At 45.9% G+C, this 21,502-nt stretch overlaps 1 protein-coding gene across 4 annotated transcripts; it reads left to right on the forward strand.

Moving 5' to 3' along the window:
* Positions 1–6: 6 nt before the first annotated feature.
* Positions 7–15,688, forward strand: NONO (non-POU domain containing octamer binding). Of its 4 annotated transcripts, none has more exons than XR_003253559.1 (10): positions 7–205; positions 2,906–3,126; positions 4,153–4,454; positions 6,708–6,803; positions 7,938–8,134; positions 8,413–8,497; positions 9,125–9,227; positions 10,005–10,183; positions 10,637–10,679; positions 11,272–11,321. XR_003253559.1 is itself a non-coding variant. In XM_026066177.1 (10 exons), exons 1-10 carry the CDS (start codon positions 85–87, stop codon positions 14,799–14,801), a joined length of 1,416 nt encoding a protein of 471 aa, XP_025921962.1. In that variant the 5' UTR covers positions 7–84; the 3' UTR covers positions 14,802–15,688. The 4 variants fall into 4 exon arrangements, 3 of the variants coding, with proteins under 3 accessions (XP_025921962.1, XP_025921963.1, XP_025921964.1); XM_026066177.1 differs by lacking the exon at positions 10,005–10,183 and adding an exon at positions 14,664–15,688 and having other exon boundaries at positions 11,272–11,381; XM_026066178.1 differs by lacking the exon at positions 10,005–10,183 and adding an exon at positions 14,664–15,153 and having other exon boundaries at positions 28–205; positions 2,933–3,126; positions 11,272–11,381.
* Positions 15,689–21,502: the final 5,814 nt, after the last annotated feature.

The following is a 21,502-nucleotide window of genomic DNA, read 5'->3' on the forward strand; positions in this document are numbered from 1 at the left end:
GGGGCGGCCCCCGGCGGCGGCGCGGGGCCGGCGGCGAACTCCGGGCCGCGGCCGACCGTGCGTGTCTGCCCCCAGGTCGGCAAGATGCAGGGCAACAAGGGCTTCAACATGGAGAAGCAGAACCACGCGCCGCGGAAGCAGCACCAGCACCAGCAGCACCCGCCGCCGTCCATCCCCGCCAACGGGCAGCAGGCCAACAGCCAGAGTGAGTCCCGGGAGGGCCCCGCTTCGTGCAGGCGCTGGGCGGTCGCCCTTGCTGCGGAGGGTAACTCGGGCTCCTGCCGGCGCTCGTGTGTGCAACAGGTCTCGGCAGAAGCGAAAAGAATCGGCTGTTTCCGTGGCAAACAATAAAAGCTCGAGTTTCTCAGCAAACCGCAATTTGCATTCACCGTTCTGCTGCAACGCGCAGACTTCCCGTTGCTGGAGATGGTGCTTTGCACTGCAGCCAGTTTTTCCCTCTGTCGAGGCAAAGGTGCAAAGCACTTGCAGTTCCTCTAGGTTTTCATGGAGATTTGTTTGTAAGTGCTTGATGTTCTTGAAATTGGGTGTTGATGCAGAGATTCCTTCTTTGATTTTTGAGAGAACTCACTTGGAGAGTTTGGAAGTCTCTGACTTTTTAATAGTGTTGTTTAAACTACAAACGTGAGATGGACTGTTTTCAGTTGGCTCTCTTTCCTTTTTTTCCTAACTGTAATGGAGGACTTCTCAGTACAGGCTTCTTTAAGTACTGCTGAAAAGGTTGTTACAAGATATTGTAGTTACTATTTAAGACCAAATTTGTGCACAGGAGGGACAGGGAGATACCTAGCTTTACTTGGTTATACTTCAGCATCCAAGGGCCAAAGTACCAGCTGACACTGATGCTGGGCTTAACTCTAATATGGTGTTTTTCTGAGTTTGTTCTTATTCAGCGTGTGTGGGCTGTAGTTCTCTGTTACTTGGGATTCAGTGATGATAGTGATTGTGAGCAGTATGCATTAATGAGTTCTAAGGCCTTAACTGATCTAACTTGATAGTTCAGAAGTATGGCATCAGGRCATTGCCATTAACATTTTCATATGCAGGGGGAAAGGAGGTGCCCTGTTGTATTAGGAAATCAGTTATTTTTTGTTTTAAAAAGTCTAAGCGCCAAGACTTTAAAAAAAAAAAAAAAGTTATATGTGCACCTTGGCTGTGTTTTCAAAAGTTTCCCCTGAGCTAAATACGCTTTTTGTTGTTTTGCGTGCTTCCTCTATGTATTTTTTTCTGTCCTAGTTGCAGGTTTGACGAGACCTTCCTGCTCCCCGCACATGCACATACTGGTCTAGTACAAAATTCCTGGATATTTTTATTAGGTAGCCCTGTTAAATAGGCTCTTATCAGTTCGTGATCGATTGTAGGATAAGGTGGCTGACTAGTCCATTCCCAGTCAAGTTGGGAATAATACACTGCAAGAACTATATTGTTGTATTCTCACAGGGATCTGCTTATAGTGACTGACTCTATCTAAGATTCCTTTGAGTGGATCTTATTAAGGTAAACCAGTGACATTGGTATAACTCTGCCTTAAGTCTCTCTTAATATATTTGCAGGCCTTGAAATTGATGCCCAAATACTTCTGATAATGGCCTGGAAAGTTCAGAAGAAAAACGCTTGACCTATGCACTGTTGCTGTGCTAAACAGATAACTTCATTCTCCTTTCATCGGTCTATAAAAGATGTATTGTCAGTCTCATTTTGGTCTTAGCCCTTGGGGGTGTGCTTACGCTGATACAAGGGTTGTCCTTAAGCATTGTTTTCCCCCGAATTACCTTTCCTCATCAATATCATGCTTTGTAGCCTGAAGCAGACCACTCACGTTTGTAGTTTATTTCATACCTGTGGCCATGAGGTGCCTCACTTGAAAAGCATAATTTGAACAGGAATTGATCTGCAAGCTGCTTGGGTCAAATGGTGAATAGAAGAGAGAAAAAATGGGTTCAAAAGGAACAAAAGACAGAAACAGAAAATGGTGGAATTGCTTTGTGCGGGTGGCTGTCCTGTGTGGGTAGGTTCTGCATGTGTTTCAGGAAAGGGGACATGGAGGTAAACTGATGGTAAAATCATGGTTGCACCTGGCAGTTTAGCAGGGCTTCCCAGGTCATGCTGTTGAGGTGAAGGTTAAAGATAAAAGACTTGCTGAGGGGAGGGTTGAAGAGTGTACAGGATGCAGAGAGAGCGTGGAGATTTGAGGGTGGTTCTACAGTCAGCCCTATTTATCAGTGTTAGATGTAGCATCACTTACTGAATACAGATTTTGTAACAAACTTTGTAATTTTTCTGAGGTCTTGCCTATGTAGCTGTTTTTATTGTTTTCTGTATTTTCACCATTCCAGCCTTCTCTTCAGCTTGGAACCCAAGTTTCTAGAACCCAAATCCCATCCAATAGGATGCTTGCTAGTTAAAATATCACCTGTCTGGGCAAAACGTCATATCTTTAGTATATTTTTCTAGACCTCTGTTTTCTAGATTCATCCCCTTGCAGTAAAAATCTGGTTGCTGGCAAAACTAAACTGCAGCTTCCTATAATTATTCAAGTTGTAATAGCAGAATCCTGTATTGCGGCCGCTACCGCCTTTATTGTGGGCCAGTCATCTTGACCAGTGCTCCAAAAGTTGTGTGAAATCTCTCACGTTATTCCAAGCCGCAGCGTTTCTATTTTCTCCAGCTCTAGACTTTCCTTCACTGGTGTTAATGAGCACTGGAGTTTGAGCACATGTTTTCTTTAAGGAGAATATTGGCCCATTCTGAAGTAATATGCCTTTGTTGCTCTAGAGATGGCTGGAGAGGTTTGAGAACTGAGTGAATGAGTGGCATTACCTATATTATCCTGTGTCTCTGCATTCACTGTGATGTAACCTAATGGAATTTATCCCCCCAACTGTAGAGCAGCTGTGTACCTTATTCCCCTCAGATGAAGGCCTGACTATTGACCTGAAGAATTTCCGGAAACCCGGTGAAAAGACCTTCACCCAAAGAAGCCGCCTGTTTGTGGGGAATCTGCCCCCAGATATTACAGAGGAAGAGATGAGAAAGTTATTTGAGAAGTATGGGAAGGCAGGTGAAGTCTTCATACACAAGGACAAAGGCTTTGGCTTTATCAGGCTGGTGAGTGACTGTTGCTGCCTTTGGGGTATTTTTGTGGCAATGATTCTCACACTGGAGGAGTATTGCTAATTGGAAGTAGTAGATGTTCAGGTATCTTGCCTGCTGTCAATTTTCCTGGAATATGTGGGCTCTGTTTCTACAAGTGGTTTGGCTAGAGCCTTTTATAAGAAGGAATGTGAATGTGAATTCAGGTAGCTTGTGGCAAGATTTGTGAGGTGTCTGGTAAAAGTCATTCTGAAATCAGCTGGTAGAAAACAGAAGGACGACATGGACATGATGCTGTTGTAGAGAAGATAGACTTCCACTTTCTGGAAGGGTGTGAGGGTGAGATTTCTGTGAGCGTAGATTATCATGCAGCACTACTGGAGTGACAGATGCTCTTGAGGCAGGAGATAGCCAGATGATCACATTGAAGCATGGCTAGGTAGAAACCAACACAGAGCAATGGTTCTCAGCTTCATTGGTTCATGTACTAACCCTTCTAAGAGCCCCAAAGTGAATGGATGGAGCATGAGGTTCCCACACCAAAGCTTGGGGGTGCCTTGCTGTAGCATAGCTGCTTGGCAGTAACTTAAATGTGTGGAAAGGTAGGAAACTGGGAAGAGGTATGGGGACATCTTTCATGAGCTCTTATATAATGAGCGTTTCCTTTTACAGTTACCAGACTTGGCTAATAGTTGAATCTTGAAAAAAATGGCTCACTTTGTGGCCTTAATTTAATTATGTCCGATAGATAACGATCGGTTAATTGTTTGCTTAGTTAGTACTGACTGTTGGATTAAGCTTATGTCTGGTATGGTTTTCTTTCCCCCAAACTCTGTAGGTGCCTATTCAGCTAGAGTCATTGATAATAGAGAATAGCTACGTTTTGTCAGGGCATTTTTTACCATGCTATGGGAGGATTATTTGTTCCTCTCTGTGAAGTACTTGTTCAGGGGAAATAGGCTTTTGACCCTCTGTTGTGTCTGTGACTGGCTAATTCCATCCTGCATTGAGAGTTTTAATGATAACTTTTTTTATCTTTAGGAAACTCGCACTCTGGCAGAGATTGCAAAGGTGGAACTAGACAACATGCCTCTACGTGGGAAACAGCTAAGAGTGCGTTTTGCATGCCACAGCGCATCGCTGACAGTCAGGAACCTGCCTCAGTTTGTGTCCAATGAGCTCCTGGAGGAAGCCTTCTCTGTGTTTGGCCAGGTGGAAAGGGCTGTGGTTATTGTGGATGACAGAGGACGATCCTCTGGGAAAGGCATTGTGGAATTCTCAGGGAAGCCTGCTGCTAGGAAAGCCCTGGATAGATGTAGTGATGGGTCTTTCCTGCTTACTACGTAAGTGTGGAGGGTGAGAAGTGCTATTCTGGCATGTGTGCAGGTTGAGGGGTGGCACTGGCTTGTAAGCAACATTTCTTAATGTCAGAGTGGGGCATATGAGACATGGGGCAGGACGCCGTAGGTGGTTTTGCCCAAGGAGAATTTTGCTTAGCTTCCGTTTGGACAAAAGTAAGTCTGTGCTGAGACTCGGGTCTGAAAACTTTATTCTGGGAGGCCGCTAGTGGGGTAAGCGCATAAAACGGTCCAATAAGCTCTTTGTTGATAAAGCCTTCTTAGGGCAATTAAAGCAGCTTTCAAGAAGCAGGAACTATTTTAGAGACAATCCTTATCGTTTGGAAACGAAGCTCAGGGGTGTTAATTGTGTGCTCTGGGTCACTTCAGAGCCGAGTCGAGGATTGGGACTCCCCTCAGCAGAGTGCCCTCCTAAGGTGGAACGCTGATCCGTCGCCATCAGTGGGCACAGGATCTGTCTGAGAAGCTATTCGAATGGGCTGGATCGGTTTGGGTTTTGACTGTAATAAACAGTCTTCGCTGTGCTTGAATATCACAAGGCAGCAAAGCAGACTCTTGGGAAAGCATCTGAGTGTGGTTAAGTAAATGGCTAATTCTAGAAGAGGTTTCACAGAGCATGGCTTGTTGCTTTAACAAGTGAGGGGGGACCTTTTCTGACCTTTGGGGAATAAGAAAATACTGTATATCTTGTATACATGCCCATAGATTTTGATAACGGAACACTCTCTGAAATTGAGGCTATACTGTTAATTTCTGAAGTAACTTGGAGCTTTGTCTTCTCACGTCCCACCTATTTCCCCTGGGGCTGCATATGGCACAGCAGTACACAAGCACATTCAGTTTCAAAAAGCATCTCTGTTTTTTTTCCTCATTTCTCTTTTCTTTCCTGAGGCTCTTTGGGAATAGCCATCATTGTGTTTACTGCTCTGCAGCTATGTTGCTGCTGGGGAACTTCGGGGCTTTCTTAGATTACTGGGATTTTTTAGTCCCAGCGCTCTTGCTGATTCAGAAGTATATATCTTGAAAGAACCATGAAAACAAATTTTAAAAAGTCACCACGCAACACTAAGCACTACCAATATACGACTTTGAGCAGCTCAGAGGGGAACRTTCACTCTTGTTCTAGTTATCAGTGCATTAGTTCCTGATTATATAAGGGAGCCAAACCAGGATGTTGCTTAGTTCTAGTTAAGGTTTGGTTCGGATTAAAGTTGTTCTGATTGGTCCTAGTTAGTGATAGTAACAGCTAGGTAACCTTAAACTTGTTGAAATTGGTGTACCTTGGAAAATAAGACCATTATCAATGGAACATGTCATGGTGGAAAAACTACATTGTGGAGCTTCAGCTGAGGAAAGATAGAGCCTCCCATCTCCTGCCTTCCTGCTGGAGCCTGGGCACCACTCGCACTTTGGAAAAGCCTGAACATTGCTTTCCTATTTCCCCAACTCTGTCAAATGGGGTTGAGGAGCTAAAGAGAGGCTGTGGTGCTGCTTCATGATGAGGACATGAGCAGTATAAGTGCTGTGATGGGGGAGTTAATTCAGAGATAGGGGACTAAAGCCCGCTTTTCTCTTCGATGCATTCTTCTACTCACAGAGACCGGGGACAGAAGCACACGTGTGCGGTGTCTGTGCTGTGAAGTGCACCAGTGGATTTCTGGTGGGGAAATTCAGGCGGGGCCCAACAGGCACCTACAGAGCACTGTAGCCGTTTGGTAATAACAGCACGTGGTTGCTTCCCCAAGGGAAYAGGAATGAATGTTGCAGCCATGATCCTCTAGCGAGGAGCAGTGTAGTTAGAACTCACCTTGGGCATTTGTAAAAAAGACAGACAAGGGCCTGTGTAGCACATGGTGATCAGCCATGTAGCAAGGGAGGAACAGGAGAAAAGACAAACTCTGGGGTCCAACAGACCTTGTGCTGAGTAGGTCCTGCTAAGGAATGTCAGTTTTCAGTTAAGCTGTTATTTTGAACCAGTAACTGGAAGTATTCTTCTTTCAGTGCAGTTTGTTTTGGTTTCAGCAAGGATTTTGACTAACACCTCAGTTCCTGTTCTAGGAAAAAAAAGTGTTCTAAGTGATTTCTGTTTTCTGTTTGGTTTGGACCCCTGGCTACTTTGAATCTCTTTGAGCAGTGCTAAAGCAGTATTTTATAGATCCAGGCAAAACTGTACATGCTTTCCTGCACAGCAAGCTTATTCCTGAGTTGTCCTGAAAGCACCTCGTCTTTTCTTTATAGATTCCCTCGGCCTGTCACTGTGGAGCCCATGGATCAGTATGATGATGAAGAGGGACTACCAGAGAAACTGGTCATCAAAAACCAGCAATATCACAAGTAGGTGCTTACTGTGAGAAAGGAGGCGAGACTGTCTGTGGCCTAGGACATTGACTGGTGCCTCAGTCTTTAGGAGTGTGGCTCATCAGTGCTACAAAAAGCTCCTTTTTTTTTTTTCTGTAGATGTGACCTGACTCTGGAAAGAGAATAGCATACACTGGTCTCTTGCTATGGTTAGCTGAAAGAAAGCAGTGCTTGCGGATTTATGTTTCTGTTCAGCTTTGCTGGATAAGCCTAGCAGCATCCACATATTTATCATAAGTGTTTGTATGCTTCCACTGCTGGAATAAAAATTGATATCAAAATTTGAGATATCTGTGCAAGGGGAAGACACATGTGAGAAGCTGAGACAATGACTTTGTGTTACTTGCTCTACGTCCTGTGGAAAGTCTGTGGAGGAAACAGTCTTGAACCCGCAGTGAAAGTATAAGGAATTACTTGGATAGCATTAAGAGATTGTAGAGCTATCCAGGTATAAAGCCGTGGTCTTTGAAGGCTCCTCAGTTTAGGTATCATGTGATCAAAGTACTGGGAATTAGTAAACCATGTGACCTCATGGATTTTTCAAGTAAGGAAGATGGGTGCTGCAGGAGCAGGGAAGCTGCCTTAGGAGTAGTGGGATGTTCCAGGTGCAGGGGCTGCAGAGATGAGTGAAATAAGCACATGTTTGGCAGGTCTGTTTCCAGTTTATTTCTGGAGTGGATCTGTAGGTGAACTAAGATGTGCAGCAGGAGCAAAGGCTATTTCTTGCAGAGTATTCCATAATGTCTTTTATCCAGTAACTTCTGGTGTCTTATGAAAGCATTGTCATTGCTTGGTGTGGGGGAGGACGGGACACAGTTTCCATGCATAATTAATCCTGCAATAGAAAGGTCTGTGGATTGGTAAGAAGAGTGTGACTAGGACTCTACCTAAATTTCTCCTTTCAATAAGTTTGTTTTTTTTTTTCCTGAGGCCATCTTAGGCATGGCTTTCATGAGAAACTAGAGGACAAAGTGGTTTGTTATCTGTCTCAGAGAGAAATATATTTCTAATTGTTGAAAGGATCTGCCGTTGAATTTACATACATACTGTATTTTTCCTAGTTCCTCCTTGCTCTGTTGAAGCATTCACTAGCTCTTCCTTGTTTGACAGGGAGCGTGAGCAACCTCCTCGATTTGCACAGCCTGGCAGCTTTGAGTATGAGTATGCCATGCGTTGGAAGGCTCTAATAGAAATGGAGAAGCAGCAGCAAGAACAGGTAGACCGTAACATCAAGGAAGCTCGAGAGAAGCTGGAAATGGAGATGGAAGCAGCTCGCCATGAGCACCAAGTTATGCTCATGCGGCAAGGTACCAGTCAAAGATAAATATGATATCAGAACAAGGCCCTGCCAAGTTCAGGGCTGCGTAGCTTAGTAGACAGGCTAGAGCTGGCTGAAGATGAGCTGTGACATAGCTACTTGACTTCTTACCAACCATAGCAGGGGCAAATAAACGTAGAGGTGTTACTGTATTGCTGGCAGCTCTATTACCTTATTCTCTTCTGTGATACAGTTTTAGTTCAGGAATTGATGAGAAGTGGCAGAGCAGACGAGTTTGATTGTTTTTTTTTGCTGTCATCTTTGCAGATTTAATGAGACGCCAGGAAGAACTGAGGAGAATGGAGGAATTGCATAACCAAGAAGTACAAAAACGTAAACAATTGGAACTCAGGTAAGGGGACAGGTTCTGAAATTCTGTGAACCCATGATATTCTGGAACTGAAGCGCTTCAGTGCACCTAATTGTTCAGGGTGATAGTGTAATTACTGCCTAAAAAGTGGTTGTTATCTCAGGCTTTTTTGTTCATAGGGAGAGTTTACAGTTGGTTTAAGATGGAAGAGGTGGGAGTTTATTCCACTGATGTTGAAGGACACTGACTAGTATTTGGTCTTTTACAGTTTAGTGTCTCAGTTTAGCACCTTGATTGAGGCACATAAAACAATTAGAATATGTACAGTGATTCAGTGACTTTAGTGCTGCAGGTTGGGAAACCCCATTCTAGCATTTGTCCCCTCATTTGAGAGGTAACTTAGTCTCAGAGATTTCTCTTGCTGTTCCAGCTCTTCCCAGTTTCAGGGTCATTGTGAGAAGCTCCAGACTGCTTCTATATATAGAAGGAACTTGACAGCTATCTGTGGCTCTTGTCCATTTTATTACACGTAGTCAGGATGTATTTGGCTGTGCACATGGGTGTGCTCTGGTAGGGTTTTATAATGAACTCCTTAAAATTGAGAGCAATCCTGTGATGCGGATGATTAGTTTGTGTTGCGCTGAGTATCTTTGGACTCTTTTTTTGCAGGCAAGAGGAGGAACGCAGGCGCCGTGAGGAGGAAATGAGAAGGCAACAAGAAGAGATGATGAGACGCCAGCAAGAAGGCTTTAAAGGGAATTTTCCTGATGCGGTATGAGTATTCTTGCTTTCCCATTACATCTTGGCACTGGCATTAGAATTTTGCTCTTCCATAACACAAGGCTTTTTGTGGATGCTTAACTTGGTTGGGACACTCTACATCCTCAGTGCATTCTGTCCTAAATCCAAACACAGTTTTGTCTGGCAAATACAAATACCCCAGTTACTGGATTATTGGATTACTCATTTTCCCACTGCTGTTCATGTAGAACTCCCAGTAGTCATCTTGTTCAGAAGAATATATGAAAACTAATTTTATTCTAAGAGCATCAATGAAGATGTACTTTTCTGAACTACTGCTGCAGAGTCCTGTTATGGGCATATGCTCAGCTATATCCCTAGCTTGCAGTCTTTCTTCATTCTGCTTAGATAAAATGATCCCAACTTGAGGCAGTGCTGCAGGCATAATATTTTGGTTGTACTTAAAAGTCAGCACTGGTCAATATTTTCTTGGAATGTAAAATGTATGGTAATCTGCCTTTTAATAGCAGTAACTCTAGTTCTATACTGATCTGTCTTATAAATCATTTCCAATTCCAACGGCTTTCTAGTGTGACAGCAGCTGTAATGCTATGGAGGTGGTATCATAGCATCAGTGCAATGGGGTGTCAAGGTTTTATGCATATTAATGTAAAATTGGCCCCTAAGCAAAATAGCTAAATAGGTGTAAAAGGGCAAAACTGTGCGACTGACCTAAATGCGTGAATATTACTTTGCATGGCAGAGCTCCTGAGTTCTCTAAATAATAATGCCTTCATATGATAAATAGCAGTACTGAGATTACAGGTGAAGTGAAGTGAAATCTGTTCTTCAATTCCCAATGTGGAAAAAGTATGACCCTCACCGAAGTGAGGCGGTACTTCTGGCTTTGCAGCGAGGGAGATCTGTGATGTGTGCCCTGTGCTCAAATGATAAAGAAAAATTGAACTAGCTAACTGGAATTTTAATGTAAGCGACCTAGCCCTGTGTGTTCATTATATAAGTTTGCATTCTTTTCAACATGAAAAGCTTCTTCGCTATGCTGAGGAAGTAGCAAAACTAATTCTTTCTAATGCAGTGCTGCTGCTCAACAGATCTTTCCATCCAGACATCAAATATCTCCTTTATGCTGCTACTGTGGTAGATTCTGCGTGCACAGCTTTGCTTTGCTCCTGGATGTTGTACCATGCTTGTGAAAAGCAGTCTTGCAGAATGAGACATTTTAAATAAGACCTGTTTGTTCAGTAGTTAATAGTGAAGGTAGCCCAAATCTTCTTTTGAAATTTACTCTAGGAATGACTCCTACCAAGTTTTCAGTAGTAAAACCCCCAAACTCATTGAATTTATAGAACTGTAATGAAGAATGCCTTAAGTTCTATCATTTGAAATGAATCTCTCTTTTTTTTTTTTTTTTTTCTTCAGAGGGAACCACCAGACATGCGAATGGGGCAGATGGGTATGGGAGGTAAGTTTTCGGTGGCTGTCTTTCCTATATGTGTTCATTTTCTTCTCTACAAAATTTGATTTTTTTTTTGTTTTGTCTTGAATAGTCTATTTTATTGGCTCATTATTCAGAAACTCACTCCAAGTAATTTTCTCCCAGTTCAGTGACAGGAAACATTCATATGACAAACATATCAAAAATTGGGCTTGAGGCAATACTGTACATCTGTGAAATACTCTGTTCAGTATGCAGAAGACTTAGTTGAAGTTGCTGTCAGAGCCATGATGTGATTAAGGTTCCCGTAGAAGTTTGTACTGATACAGAAACTGGTACAACATGTAATACTAGACCTTGAGCCCAGGAAGCAATCTCAATTACTATATTTCCATATTTTGACTACATGACCTAGAGTTTTAGGTCACGTGGACAAGAGCCAGTGAAAAAGTAGGTGTTCGGTGGTTGGCGAAGATGGTGAGCATTAGAATCTGCTATACTTTCAGATAATACTGGAACGCAAGATCAGTTTGTCTTGGCCTAATAGTGCAAAACTAGCTAATAGATTAGGGCTCTGTCCCTGTGTCTGCCAGGAATATTCTCCAGATTTCTTTTGCAGGTACCATTGGCATGAACAATAGAGGAGCCATGGGTGGTACCAACGTCCCAGCTGCTGCACCTCCGGCAGCTGGTCCTGGAGCTATGATACCTGATGGAGCTATGGGAATGGTAATGTATCTGCATCTGCTCTTTGTGCACACCGTCTTAACTGTAGGATGTGTTGTTTCCTTTGTTAGGAGCTATGCTGCTAAAGTCAAAAGCGTTTACCTGATCTTTAGCTCCCCCTCAAATCTTTAGAAATTAATCTTGCCTTGATACATGTTGGTAATTCCGAGGAGACTGAGCCAAGCCTAATACTTTACTTCAAAAATAGCTAGTGCCAAAAGCTTATTGGAAAGGTCTTAGCGTTAATATATGGCTACTAAAAGGGCACGTTGGGCAGCACTTTTGAACTAGAGGGCTTGGAGACCTAGGTTCTTGCAAGCAGAATACCCAAGCTTTCAGAAATACTTTGTCCATCACCAACTTATGAAAATAATGAAGAATCCCTTTCTAAACTAACAGTCCAAAATAAGTATGGCAATAGTAAATGAGTAGGCTAAAACAAATTCTGCTAATTTGCTTAAAGAAGTAAAGAGCAAAGAACCAGTGGAGATTATGCTTGTTTCCTTGTCTCTTTCAATTTTTATATTTAACTGAATTTTAAACAGTATCTTTGCAGAGAGTCCTTGTGACTTTTCTAGTAAGGCAAAGAAAATTTAAATGCTTGTTCAGCAGAAGTCAAGGCTAAATGCCATCTCCAAAGCTTGGGAACCAGACAGTTCCCCAGCTTTGCACTCCCCCATACCATCCTCCCCACCTTCATGAGCTTTGTACAGTTTAGCAGCTTCTCAGGTGTCCTCCTCCTCACTGAGTATATGTCACCATAGAATTAGAAGTCCTAAGGAAAATTCCAAATGCAAATTTAAATTTTAAATATAGCTAATGGAAAGCTAGAAAATGTTTTCATTAAAAATCCTTCTTGAAAGATTTTAAGCTTTTTGCTTAGAAAACTCACAGCCAATCTCTGCTTCAATAACAGGACATGAGAAATGAAATTCTTCATAAATTTAATTCTGGTACTGATTGTGAACTGAAACGTATTGCTCTGAAATACATAGTACCTGTACAAACTTTTTTCCCCTGCATGCTGCAGCCAGCTTACAAAAAGTCAGTTTATTAATTCTCCATGAGCGTGAAGGAAAAATGCTTTTAAGAATAGTGTTTCTTAGGGATCACTTAGCTAACAGTGGAATAAGTTGAAAAATGTAGGGTTTTAGACAGGAGTTACAGTAACTTACTGACTTACTGCAATTTAGTTGATGAACGGTAATTGGCTGTGCATATGTTCTTAGCCTGTCACAAAAGTGAAATAAAATACTATTTCATACTTCCAAAGAAGTTGTTTAAGGTGACATGTCTTACACAGAGACCAGTGAGGCTCAGGGCCTACCCAGAGTCGCTTACTCTGGTGAGTAATGACTTGCCAAGGCGAAATAACTCAGTTGCTTGCAATCATCCGTTTGGCTTGGGAGCTGATGTGGGTACGGACGAGCATATACACAGGCTGTTTAAGCGTGTAAAAAGAATGCAAGCTAGTATCGTGAGAGAAACATCTTGCTCGCAGTCAGGTTGGTCTGCAGCTAGTTACGGAAATAGTCCTCGTGGCCTGCTGTGATATTTCCCCAGGTTCTGTTTGTGCCAGATAGGTTTTTACAATCCTTGTACTTAGTCTCTTTAAAAAAATGTGTCCCTTACAAAATAATGAAAGGAACACAAAATAAATGCTTATGTTGCTCTAGATTGCAACTTGTAACTCTCAGTTTTGGGTGTTTCTTTATTTTGCATGTGAAATTTAACCTTGTAAAGCAAATGGTGTGGGAATGGGGATGACCTGGTAGCAACCAAGCTCGGGGGACTCCTGAGGATCTCAAGCCTCAGTGATGTGCACTTAGGGCTTCACTGTGGAGCCTCACAACAGACCATGGCATCTGTGGCATCTCTCATTCCTATCTGTTGTACAGAGGATTGATCCACTCACAGGATCAGTATTTCAAATCAGCAATAGAAACAGCAGCAAAGTCAAGCTTGTCCAGACAGCTGATCTTCCTTTTCAGTTTATATCAATTGGTCTAATAAAAAAAAAAAAAAAAAAAAAAACTAAAACCCTCCTGCAAACCTTCCCATTTAGACTTCTTGGTCTATCATGGCTACTACATCATGTAAAATTTTTGGTCGTTAAGAACAGCATTTTATTTGTCTACTGGTTTTCATACCTATGGGTAGGGTCAGTGGAGTGGCTAAGGTTGAGGGAATACATGCTGCATAGAGAAATTAAGGGGAAAGCTGAAGAGAGGAATGGAAAGGCCAGAGAGTTTAGGTTTATACAATGAAATAATACTATTTAGACCAAAAAGTGACAAGTCAGTTCTCTTATGGCCAGAACTATGTATGGTCTTTTTGGAAACGGTACCAGGCAATATGATTCAGTCATCTACAGTGCTAATACAAAAAACTGTGCAACTGATGTAAAACCGGGGACAAAGAAGAACGAACCTGTGAGCCTGACGTAAAGCAGCTCTGCTCTGCGTGGTGACTTAGCTCCAGTACAGGGGGGAGGAAGAGGTAGTGGCTGCCTGCAGCTCCAGTACTTCCCATAAGGAAGTACCGTGACCACCATGAGGACAGCCAAGCAGTGGAACAAGCTGCTCAGAGAGGCTGTGCAGTCTTCATCCTCGGATGTTTTCAGGACCAGACTGGATAACGCTGCTACTAACACGGTCTGACCTCATAACTGACTCTGCTTTGAGCAGGAAGCTGGACTGGAGACCTCCTGAGGTCTTTTCCAACTCAAATTATCCTTTGATCATCTTCTCCCTGCTGGAAGAGGCTGTGCAATAGCAATACCTCACCTAGGGCAGGGGAGAGTCAGAGGAATGGAAATAATAGGATACAACTAGGGCACAAGACGAGTATTGCAGACTTATTTTGGAATCAGTGTTGTGCACACTTGGGTTGTGATACTGCTGTAGTATCAGTATGCTGCTCATCACTGGCATTCGGTTTGGGTGAAGGAGCGTGGTGGAAATGGGAAATTCTCCTTTGCCAGTCTGCATTACTCAGATATTCCATGGCAGGGCACTAGTCTGCGAGACGTTGTAAGCTGTATTCCAGTATGCTTGAGTCCAAGTTAGGAGGAGAAAGGGACTGCCTGTAACACTTACCTTACTAGAGTCCTATCAATCAGTCTTTGGGCTTTGAGGTTATTTTTTGGTGGGGTTTATAGCAAGGTTAGTTGGAACTGTGGAATCTGATACGATTAAAATCAGCTGAAATGGCTTTTAACTGTATGTTTTGGGGTTTTTTTTCTCTCTCTCTTTCTGCCTCTTCTGCACTTTTGCTCTTCACAAGACTCCACCACCGCCCGCAGATCGTTTTGGCCAGGGCAGCGCAATGGAAGGACTCGGAGCTATGGGAGGGAACCCACCTGCCTTCAACAGAGGAAATCCAGGGGGTGACTTTGGCCCTAACAAGCGTCGCAGATACTAACAGGATTAAACTACCCCCTGCACACACCCCAAAGAGGAAAGGAATCTTAGCAGGCCATATAGGGTTCTACTCAGGGGGTGGATATTCAAAATAGTTAATTAGGGCCTGCTTTGGTAAAGCCACTCTAGGACAAGGGGAGTGCAGTCTGACTGGTAAAGGTTTTAGAAATTTTCATGTGGTGCATTCCTATAATTTCAATGTGAAAAATGGATTCTGGGAGGCTGCCGTGGTTGTTCAGTAACGGTAAGATCTGGCAAGGACCTTAATGCCTTGACCATTCCAGGTTTCCTATTTGCAGCCAGAGTCCTGAGACTAAACTAGATACCATTGGAGTATGTCTTGGCATTTTTTTAGTGTAGTGAACCTTGCTTAAAGCACAGGCAAGTCTCTGGAGAACTAGGGCAGCATCTGGGTACTTTACAGTTCCCTTGACTCTGTAAATTTATATAGCTCCAAATGATCCATCATGTAGTGAACTGGGGAGATTTTATGTTCTTTTATTTCTTTTCTTTCCTCCTAACCTGTAGTTATTCTTTTTCTCTGGACCATCTGTTTCTTTAAAGTAGTTGACCGTCATGTGCAGCCTGAATGGCTGGAAGGCTCTTGTTTGGATGAATTTTTTGATAACGTGTTGTATCGCTGTTTATTTTTACTGGTAGTAAAGTACAATCTATTGGACAAAGATACTGTATCTCATGCTGAAGATTTAACTGAAACAAATGTTTGTATAATCTTAACCTTGCCTGTCTTTTGTGTAGAAGTACTACAAGATTTTTCATTTAGTGTAAACTGTTTGAACACAAGCTGTAATTGTCCCACTAACAAGTTTGAGTTTGTCTGAGGAATGTTACAGGAATGCATTATTAAAGTGGATTTTAAGCCTTTTTTATCTGGTGTGCTGTCTACTCTGTTTCTGAAAAAAATGGGTACGTATAGCTTGAAGTAAATTGGGCTTCAGATTATGGAGCAAAGGTTGTTCTTACACAGCTACGTAAAGAGTGTGCTTAACCCTGGAGAGTTTTCCAACAATTCTCCTTGGCACGGAAGGAGTTTTACTTGTGTTTTGGAAGGACACCTTCAACTTTGGCATTTCAGAGCAAATTAAGGGAACTCCTGGTGCCCCTAGGATATGTCTGCGTTGCAGGTGCAGAGAAGCCAGGCACGGAGTTGTTCACAATTCTCGCAGGGAGCCTGCAGTTCGGTTGACGGCTGATCTGCGTAGCACAGAGTTGTGTCTCTGTCTCCGCGCTGTGTTGCAGCTGGCTCCGACCGCGACGCAGACCTTGCTGCAGAGCTCTCCACGCTCCTCTGCTGGGGCAGGAAGCGGGGCACTTGTAACCGCCGGCGGAGAGCAAGCAGTACTTCATCTTGTGTAATATATGCTGCGATATGTAGGGGCGGGAGTCTTCCATGACTTGTATCCTCGCACTGGGACTCTTGGGTTGAGACTGGGGTGGGGTTAGCAGAGGAGGGAGGTTAGGAAGGGTGAGAAGGGGAGGGAGGAAGATGAGTTACACCCTGAGAGCACAGGGAGCTGCTGTACAGACTCACAACAGGGAAGACCAGAACATTTTCAGATGCCTAATGTTATCAAGGTGATAGCTTTAAAAGGTAGGGTTTGGCCTGTAGGTACCTCATTTAAATAGAGAAAGATGAGTTAGTCACTTTGTAGGGGGTTTTTTGGTTTATCCCTGTCATTTGATGGTTTATAATTAGCCTCTAATGGGATGATTGATAGGAAGATGCATCTGGGAGAGACTAAAGCTGCTGCTCTTGTTTCTTCAGCTTGTTTCCTTGCAACTTTTGACAGCATCAACACTGTAGTTGTCAGGCAGGACTGATATGGTATTTATTGTTGATTATCAGAGGGACTATGACTTATCTGTAGTACAGTACAGGGAGTTTGGTGATGTTTTTCATCTGTCATGTTGGCTCAGATACTTGAGATTTTGCAGTGCTGAGCTAAGTTGGCTAGAGTGCTAATTAGCTGCCCTGCGAAGGGGATGCATCTGTGACTGTTGCTTCCTGTATCTGAAATCTGACTGCCAGACATGCGCTGATGCCATGGGAGTTGGGTAAGTACGTAATTTAATTCCGAGGCCTGAAATGTTAGGAGAAGAAACTGTAAGGTTGCAGCCAGGTGTCTGAATTGTCTTCCATTGTGCCCGTTTCTCGGCTGGCTTGTCTGTCAGCGAGCAGTCAAAAGAGAAGTGGCAGCTTTAGGGAAACGGCAGAGCCCAAACAGCCAGTGCTCTAGCAACCGCCTCAGTCCCTTTCAAGTGTCAGATAAGGATTGGTCTGATTGCTCTCTTTTTCCCTAGGAGAAAACTGAAGATAATAACAGGCTGTGTAAAGATGATGGGGAAGGAGGGATTTAGCACTGCTCAAAGGTCATCTAACAAGAAGACAGGTATAAGATGGAAATCGAAGGTCTGGCGACAGCAGAAGAAGGGGCTAAAACTGCACTCTGATATGTATGCTAGAGGTGATTATTCTCACTCGCTTTAGAGGAGGAGACTAAAAACCTGTGACGTAGACTGCGATAAGGGAATTGTAAAGCAAACTGTTGCTAGGGTTTGCAGATGCATTCAGCAGGAGGAAAGGGCAGCAGGGACTGCTGGTAGTGCGGAAACAGCCGAGGCTGGGCAAGCGGGGCTATCTCATTCCAGAGCACATCCAGCTCTTGGAGCCTGCTGAAGCACTTTGGTTTTGGTTATGGGTGCTTGCAGTGCTTGGATAAGGTAGTTATTGCAGCTCCTGTAGGGTCTATAGTTTTTAGCAGCAATTCAAAATTACAGCTTTGTCTGATACGCTGTCCGAGAAGTGGGATTCTGTACAAGCAACTTCATGATGTGCTGAAATGCAGCCAGTATGCAGAGGAGAAATACAGCAGGATTTTTGAGATTACTGGCTGTTACAGAGTTGCAGAGTGATAAAGTATTTTGACTATCGTTGCTGTCTGCTGTCATATTTGATCAGCTTGTTTATTATGAACTGATACTGCGCGAGCGCATTTTGGTCCAAGGACTGATGATCTGTCTGGTTCTTATCAGTTTGCTCTTAGATTTAAACCCCAGTCATTTGTAGGCTTCAGAAGTTACAAGTTGTGCTTTTGCACAGCTTCCTCTTGAGCAACAGTGACTGCATTTGCAAGAATCAGAGTAACTCTGCAGAATCCATCTGGTACCTAGATAATTTTGTGTCATCAAAGGAGTAGATAAATTTCCTTTTTTTTTCTGGCATGCCGTAGCTTACTAGAAGCTGCCATCTATCAGAGGAAGCTACAAATGGCAGAGTCTACTCAACTGCCTTTCCATGGGGCTACCCTCAGGAGCTTGAAGAAGGAAGATGCGGTTTTGGGTGGCCCTGCTGAAGAGAGCCATCATTCCCTCTTTTTTTCTCTGTCTTGGTCATGGCTGAGGTACCTGTGTGCCTGCCTGGGGAGTCACCTGAGTGTCAGAGCTAGCCAAACAGGAGAGGATGAAAGCAGGACAGCTCAGGCAGTCACAAAACGATGCCTTTGGGACATGCTTTCCCCTCTTACAGTCTAGCCACCGTGCTCTACCTGATGCTCCTAGCGATGATGCGCTCCAGAAGAAAACCGGTAGAGCCCCACACCCTTTGCTAGTTCAGGCTCCTTCTGGCAGTAGGTTTTGATGCTGGATGCTACCTGATGACAAGAAGACTGAGTCTTCAGGGTGGACTGTGCTCTTTTAGACTGGTTCCTGCTTAGGACTGCAACTGCGCTTGTAACATTAATCCTGCTTCTGAGCTTCGTCCAGCCTGCACAGAGGTGATAGCCGTGTCAGGGATTTTCTTTATCCTAGCCAACAGTAGCAATCCATGCATTAGAAGGAGGAACTACTCCGTGCTTTAGAAAAGGACCGTTGTTTGTGAAGAGCAGATGCATCTACTGCCGACAAGCGTACGCTGCTTGCCCCAGGCTGCGTTAGGGACAGCAGCCTCGGTTCCTTTTGTTTCCTTGCGGCTGCTGTCACCCATGGGAAATGTTTTAAGCAGTGACCACGACAGGGAGCCTTGAGGAACCCAGTGGTCAACCTTTAGGCATCTCCTGCGACCCCTCTCTGCACTTGCTCTGTTTATGCGGTTACGCACGGGAACGCCTGCGCTCACCGTTCCCATGAGACTTTTCCTATTAGACCAAAGCGCCGCTGTCCTCCTGTTTCGAGCCAGCGCTACAGTTCCTAGGCAAATTGTTCTGCTTTTGGTGGTGATGTGGCTTTTTTTCCGTGTGAAAAGATTGTGGGTTTCGAAAATCATTTGGTCCTTTTCCTGGCTCCTTCTTGTTCTCTGTCAAAACAAGTGCAYGTAAGGCAAACGGGCCTTGTTTTTAATTCTCGGCCAGCCTGTTCCTTGCAAGCTGTTTCGTAGCTGTTGATCATAACTAACCGTGTCCTGCGGGTTAGTGCTGCGATCTTGTCCTCTATTCTGAGCTTTGCCCCTGCGGAGGGCCGGGCTCTGCCCGTAACCCTGCGACCCAACGCAACCGCTGGGAGCCACAGCTTCGGGCTAGAAGCTGAACGCCGGACGCGTGGTCCGGCTCAGACAGCCTGTCTGCAGTGTGCTACGCGCTTTGCCATCGCCTGCACCTCATCTCCTCCTTATTTTCCTAAAGGTTAAAGGATTCAGAAAGCTCTAGTAGGGCCTTAAGTCTCCTGGGGTTTGACTCGGAGCAATTCCCCCTGGAGCGCACCTTGGTTTAAGGATGGGTGTCTTGTGCGAGAGCCAGGGTCCCTCCAGTCCAGTGTTTCCCCTCGGTGGCCTGCTTTGGTGTCACCACCTCCTGCGCAACATGGCACAAGGGCTCTGGTTCCCCACCGTCTCCTCAGGGCTTTCAGCTCGGGCTCAGCGTGGTGCAAACGGCGGCTTGTGGCTTGGGCTCAGCTCAGAGCCTCAGCTGCATTCGCTGGGGTAAAACACAATTCCTGACGCGGTCCTGAATCACCTAGTGATGAAAACACCTGCGCAGGGATAGCTGTCCCAGCGCTGTCCTCCAGCGGTGCCTCTAAAGCGTTCGGTGTTGGCAAGAGCCCTGTGGAGCTTGGCCCCAGGGACATGGGCCAAGCCGGGGCAGATCCCGCTCCCCCAGACCGGCTCCAATCAGCCCAGCGATGCAAGCTGGATTTTGGCCGTCATCCTGACCGATTTGCGCAGGCAAACGGCTCCTGCATGAGACTGCTCTGTTCTGCAGCGCCTCGAGGCTCTCTCCGTACTTTGCCCTTTGCCCTCCCCTCGGGCTGCGGAAACGGCGGTTTGCTTGGCGTCGCTGCGGCGGCGGGGCAGCACGGGAGCTAGCGCGCTCCGGGGAATCGGAGCAACGCGGCCGCGCGCTCCGGAAACGCAACGGCGCCCCGCTTCACTCGGGCTCACTGGGGCGCTTCCTTCCCCGGCCTTGCTCAGCGCAGCCCCGGCTCCCCCCAGCTACCTGCCGGCCCTTCCGCGAAAAGCCTCGGCGCTCGACTCGGCCCCGACGTTATCTCCGCGCCGCCTTTGAGGCCGGCGGAGAAACGCGACCTCCGTATTCCTCTTGGCACGGGGACGGCGACAGCTGCAGCCTCGCTGAAAGGACAAGGCGATCTGAAACCCTAGAGCCCCGCGGCCCTGCTCGGCCCTGGGGACAGCAAATTCCCCGGCACCCGGCTCTGCCCGCCTTCACGTCATCGCCCCAGCCCGAGTGCCGGCTCTGGATGCTGGGGGCACTTTTCCATCCGCCCTTTCAGATCGTTGGGTCGTTCGTTGCATTTTCGAGGCCTTTCCAAGTTGCTCGTGCTTCTATAAGGGGTCCTCAGCGCACTTGCATTTGCCTCCTGCCTTTCGTGCTGGCCGTGGGTTTATACCGGGTATTGCACAGGTATAAGGTGGAGCCCGAAGCGAGCTTGTCGGCTTCTCCAAGGTACTAGTCCTTGTGCTTGCTCGTGCCTGGGCCGGCACGAAGCAGCCGGCAGCGTTTAATTGCTGGTCTGAGCAAAGGAGCGAAGCAACGCCCAGCTCGTCGCGCTCTGCCAGGCGCAGGCTGAGGGAGGGCTGCAGGGTATCGCGGGGGCCGGGGCGGCAGGGGCCCGGCTCCACGTCCCCGGCGTCCTTCCCTGCCCTGTTGCCTCTCCGCCTCCCTGTAATTCAAAGGGCTGCGTTGGGGGGAAATTGCGCTGCAGCTACGACGGGGTTTTGGCTATGCTTCCCCTGCCCAAAGCGCCGCAGGCCCCGCAGAAACGCGCCCAGATCCACCAGAAGGAAAGTTAAAAGCTTTTTTCTTTCCAGCTGTTTTTAATCTATACACTAGTTTTCCCAACCCGCCCCCCTTTTCCTGCTCTTTAGCGTTCAAAATACATGCAGCGACTGAGCGCTGTCGCCGCAGCCCGGGCCCCGGGAAGCGCGGGTTGCCCGGAGCCGGGCACGAGCAGCGGACGGTCCCCGGGAAAAGGCTCCTTGCGGGACGCAGCGCATGCCAGCGAAATGCCTGCGGAGATAGCGCGGCGGCGGGGCCCCGCAGCTGCCGCGCTGACGTGTCCATCTTTGGGCCGCTCTCCGATTACCAGCCGCCTCCTTGGCCGCTGCCGCCAAAGATAGCCGCCCCCCCGGCCCAGCCTGGCGGCGCCGCTGCGGAAAACCGCGGCCGAGCAGCGCTGGGACCCGCGGGGTTTCGCCGGCGGAGCGGCGGGCGCTGCGGGAAGCCGGGGCCA

The sequence above is a fragment of the Apteryx rowi genome, unplaced genomic scaffold, assembly GCF_003343035.1.
Source record: "Apteryx rowi isolate R43461 unplaced genomic scaffold, aptRow1 scaffold_24, whole genome shotgun sequence".
NCBI classification, from domain to species: Eukaryota; Metazoa; Chordata; class Aves; order Apterygiformes; family Apterygidae; genus Apteryx; species Apteryx rowi.

Excerpts from the sequence above, each read along its gene's own strand:
- NONO (XM_026066177.1), top strand. The coding sequence starts at position 85 with ATGCAGGGCAACAAGGGCTTCAACATGGAGAAGCAGAACCACGCGCCG. Across the intron at positions 8,135-8,412 it reads AGTTATGCTCATGCGGCAAG|ATTTAATGAGACGCCAGGAA; the intron begins GTACCAGTCAAA and ends TCATCTTTGCAG. Across the intron at positions 10,680-11,271 it reads GGGGCAGATGGGTATGGGAG|GTACCATTGGCATGAACAAT; the intron begins GTAAGTTTTCGG and ends TTTCTTTTGCAG.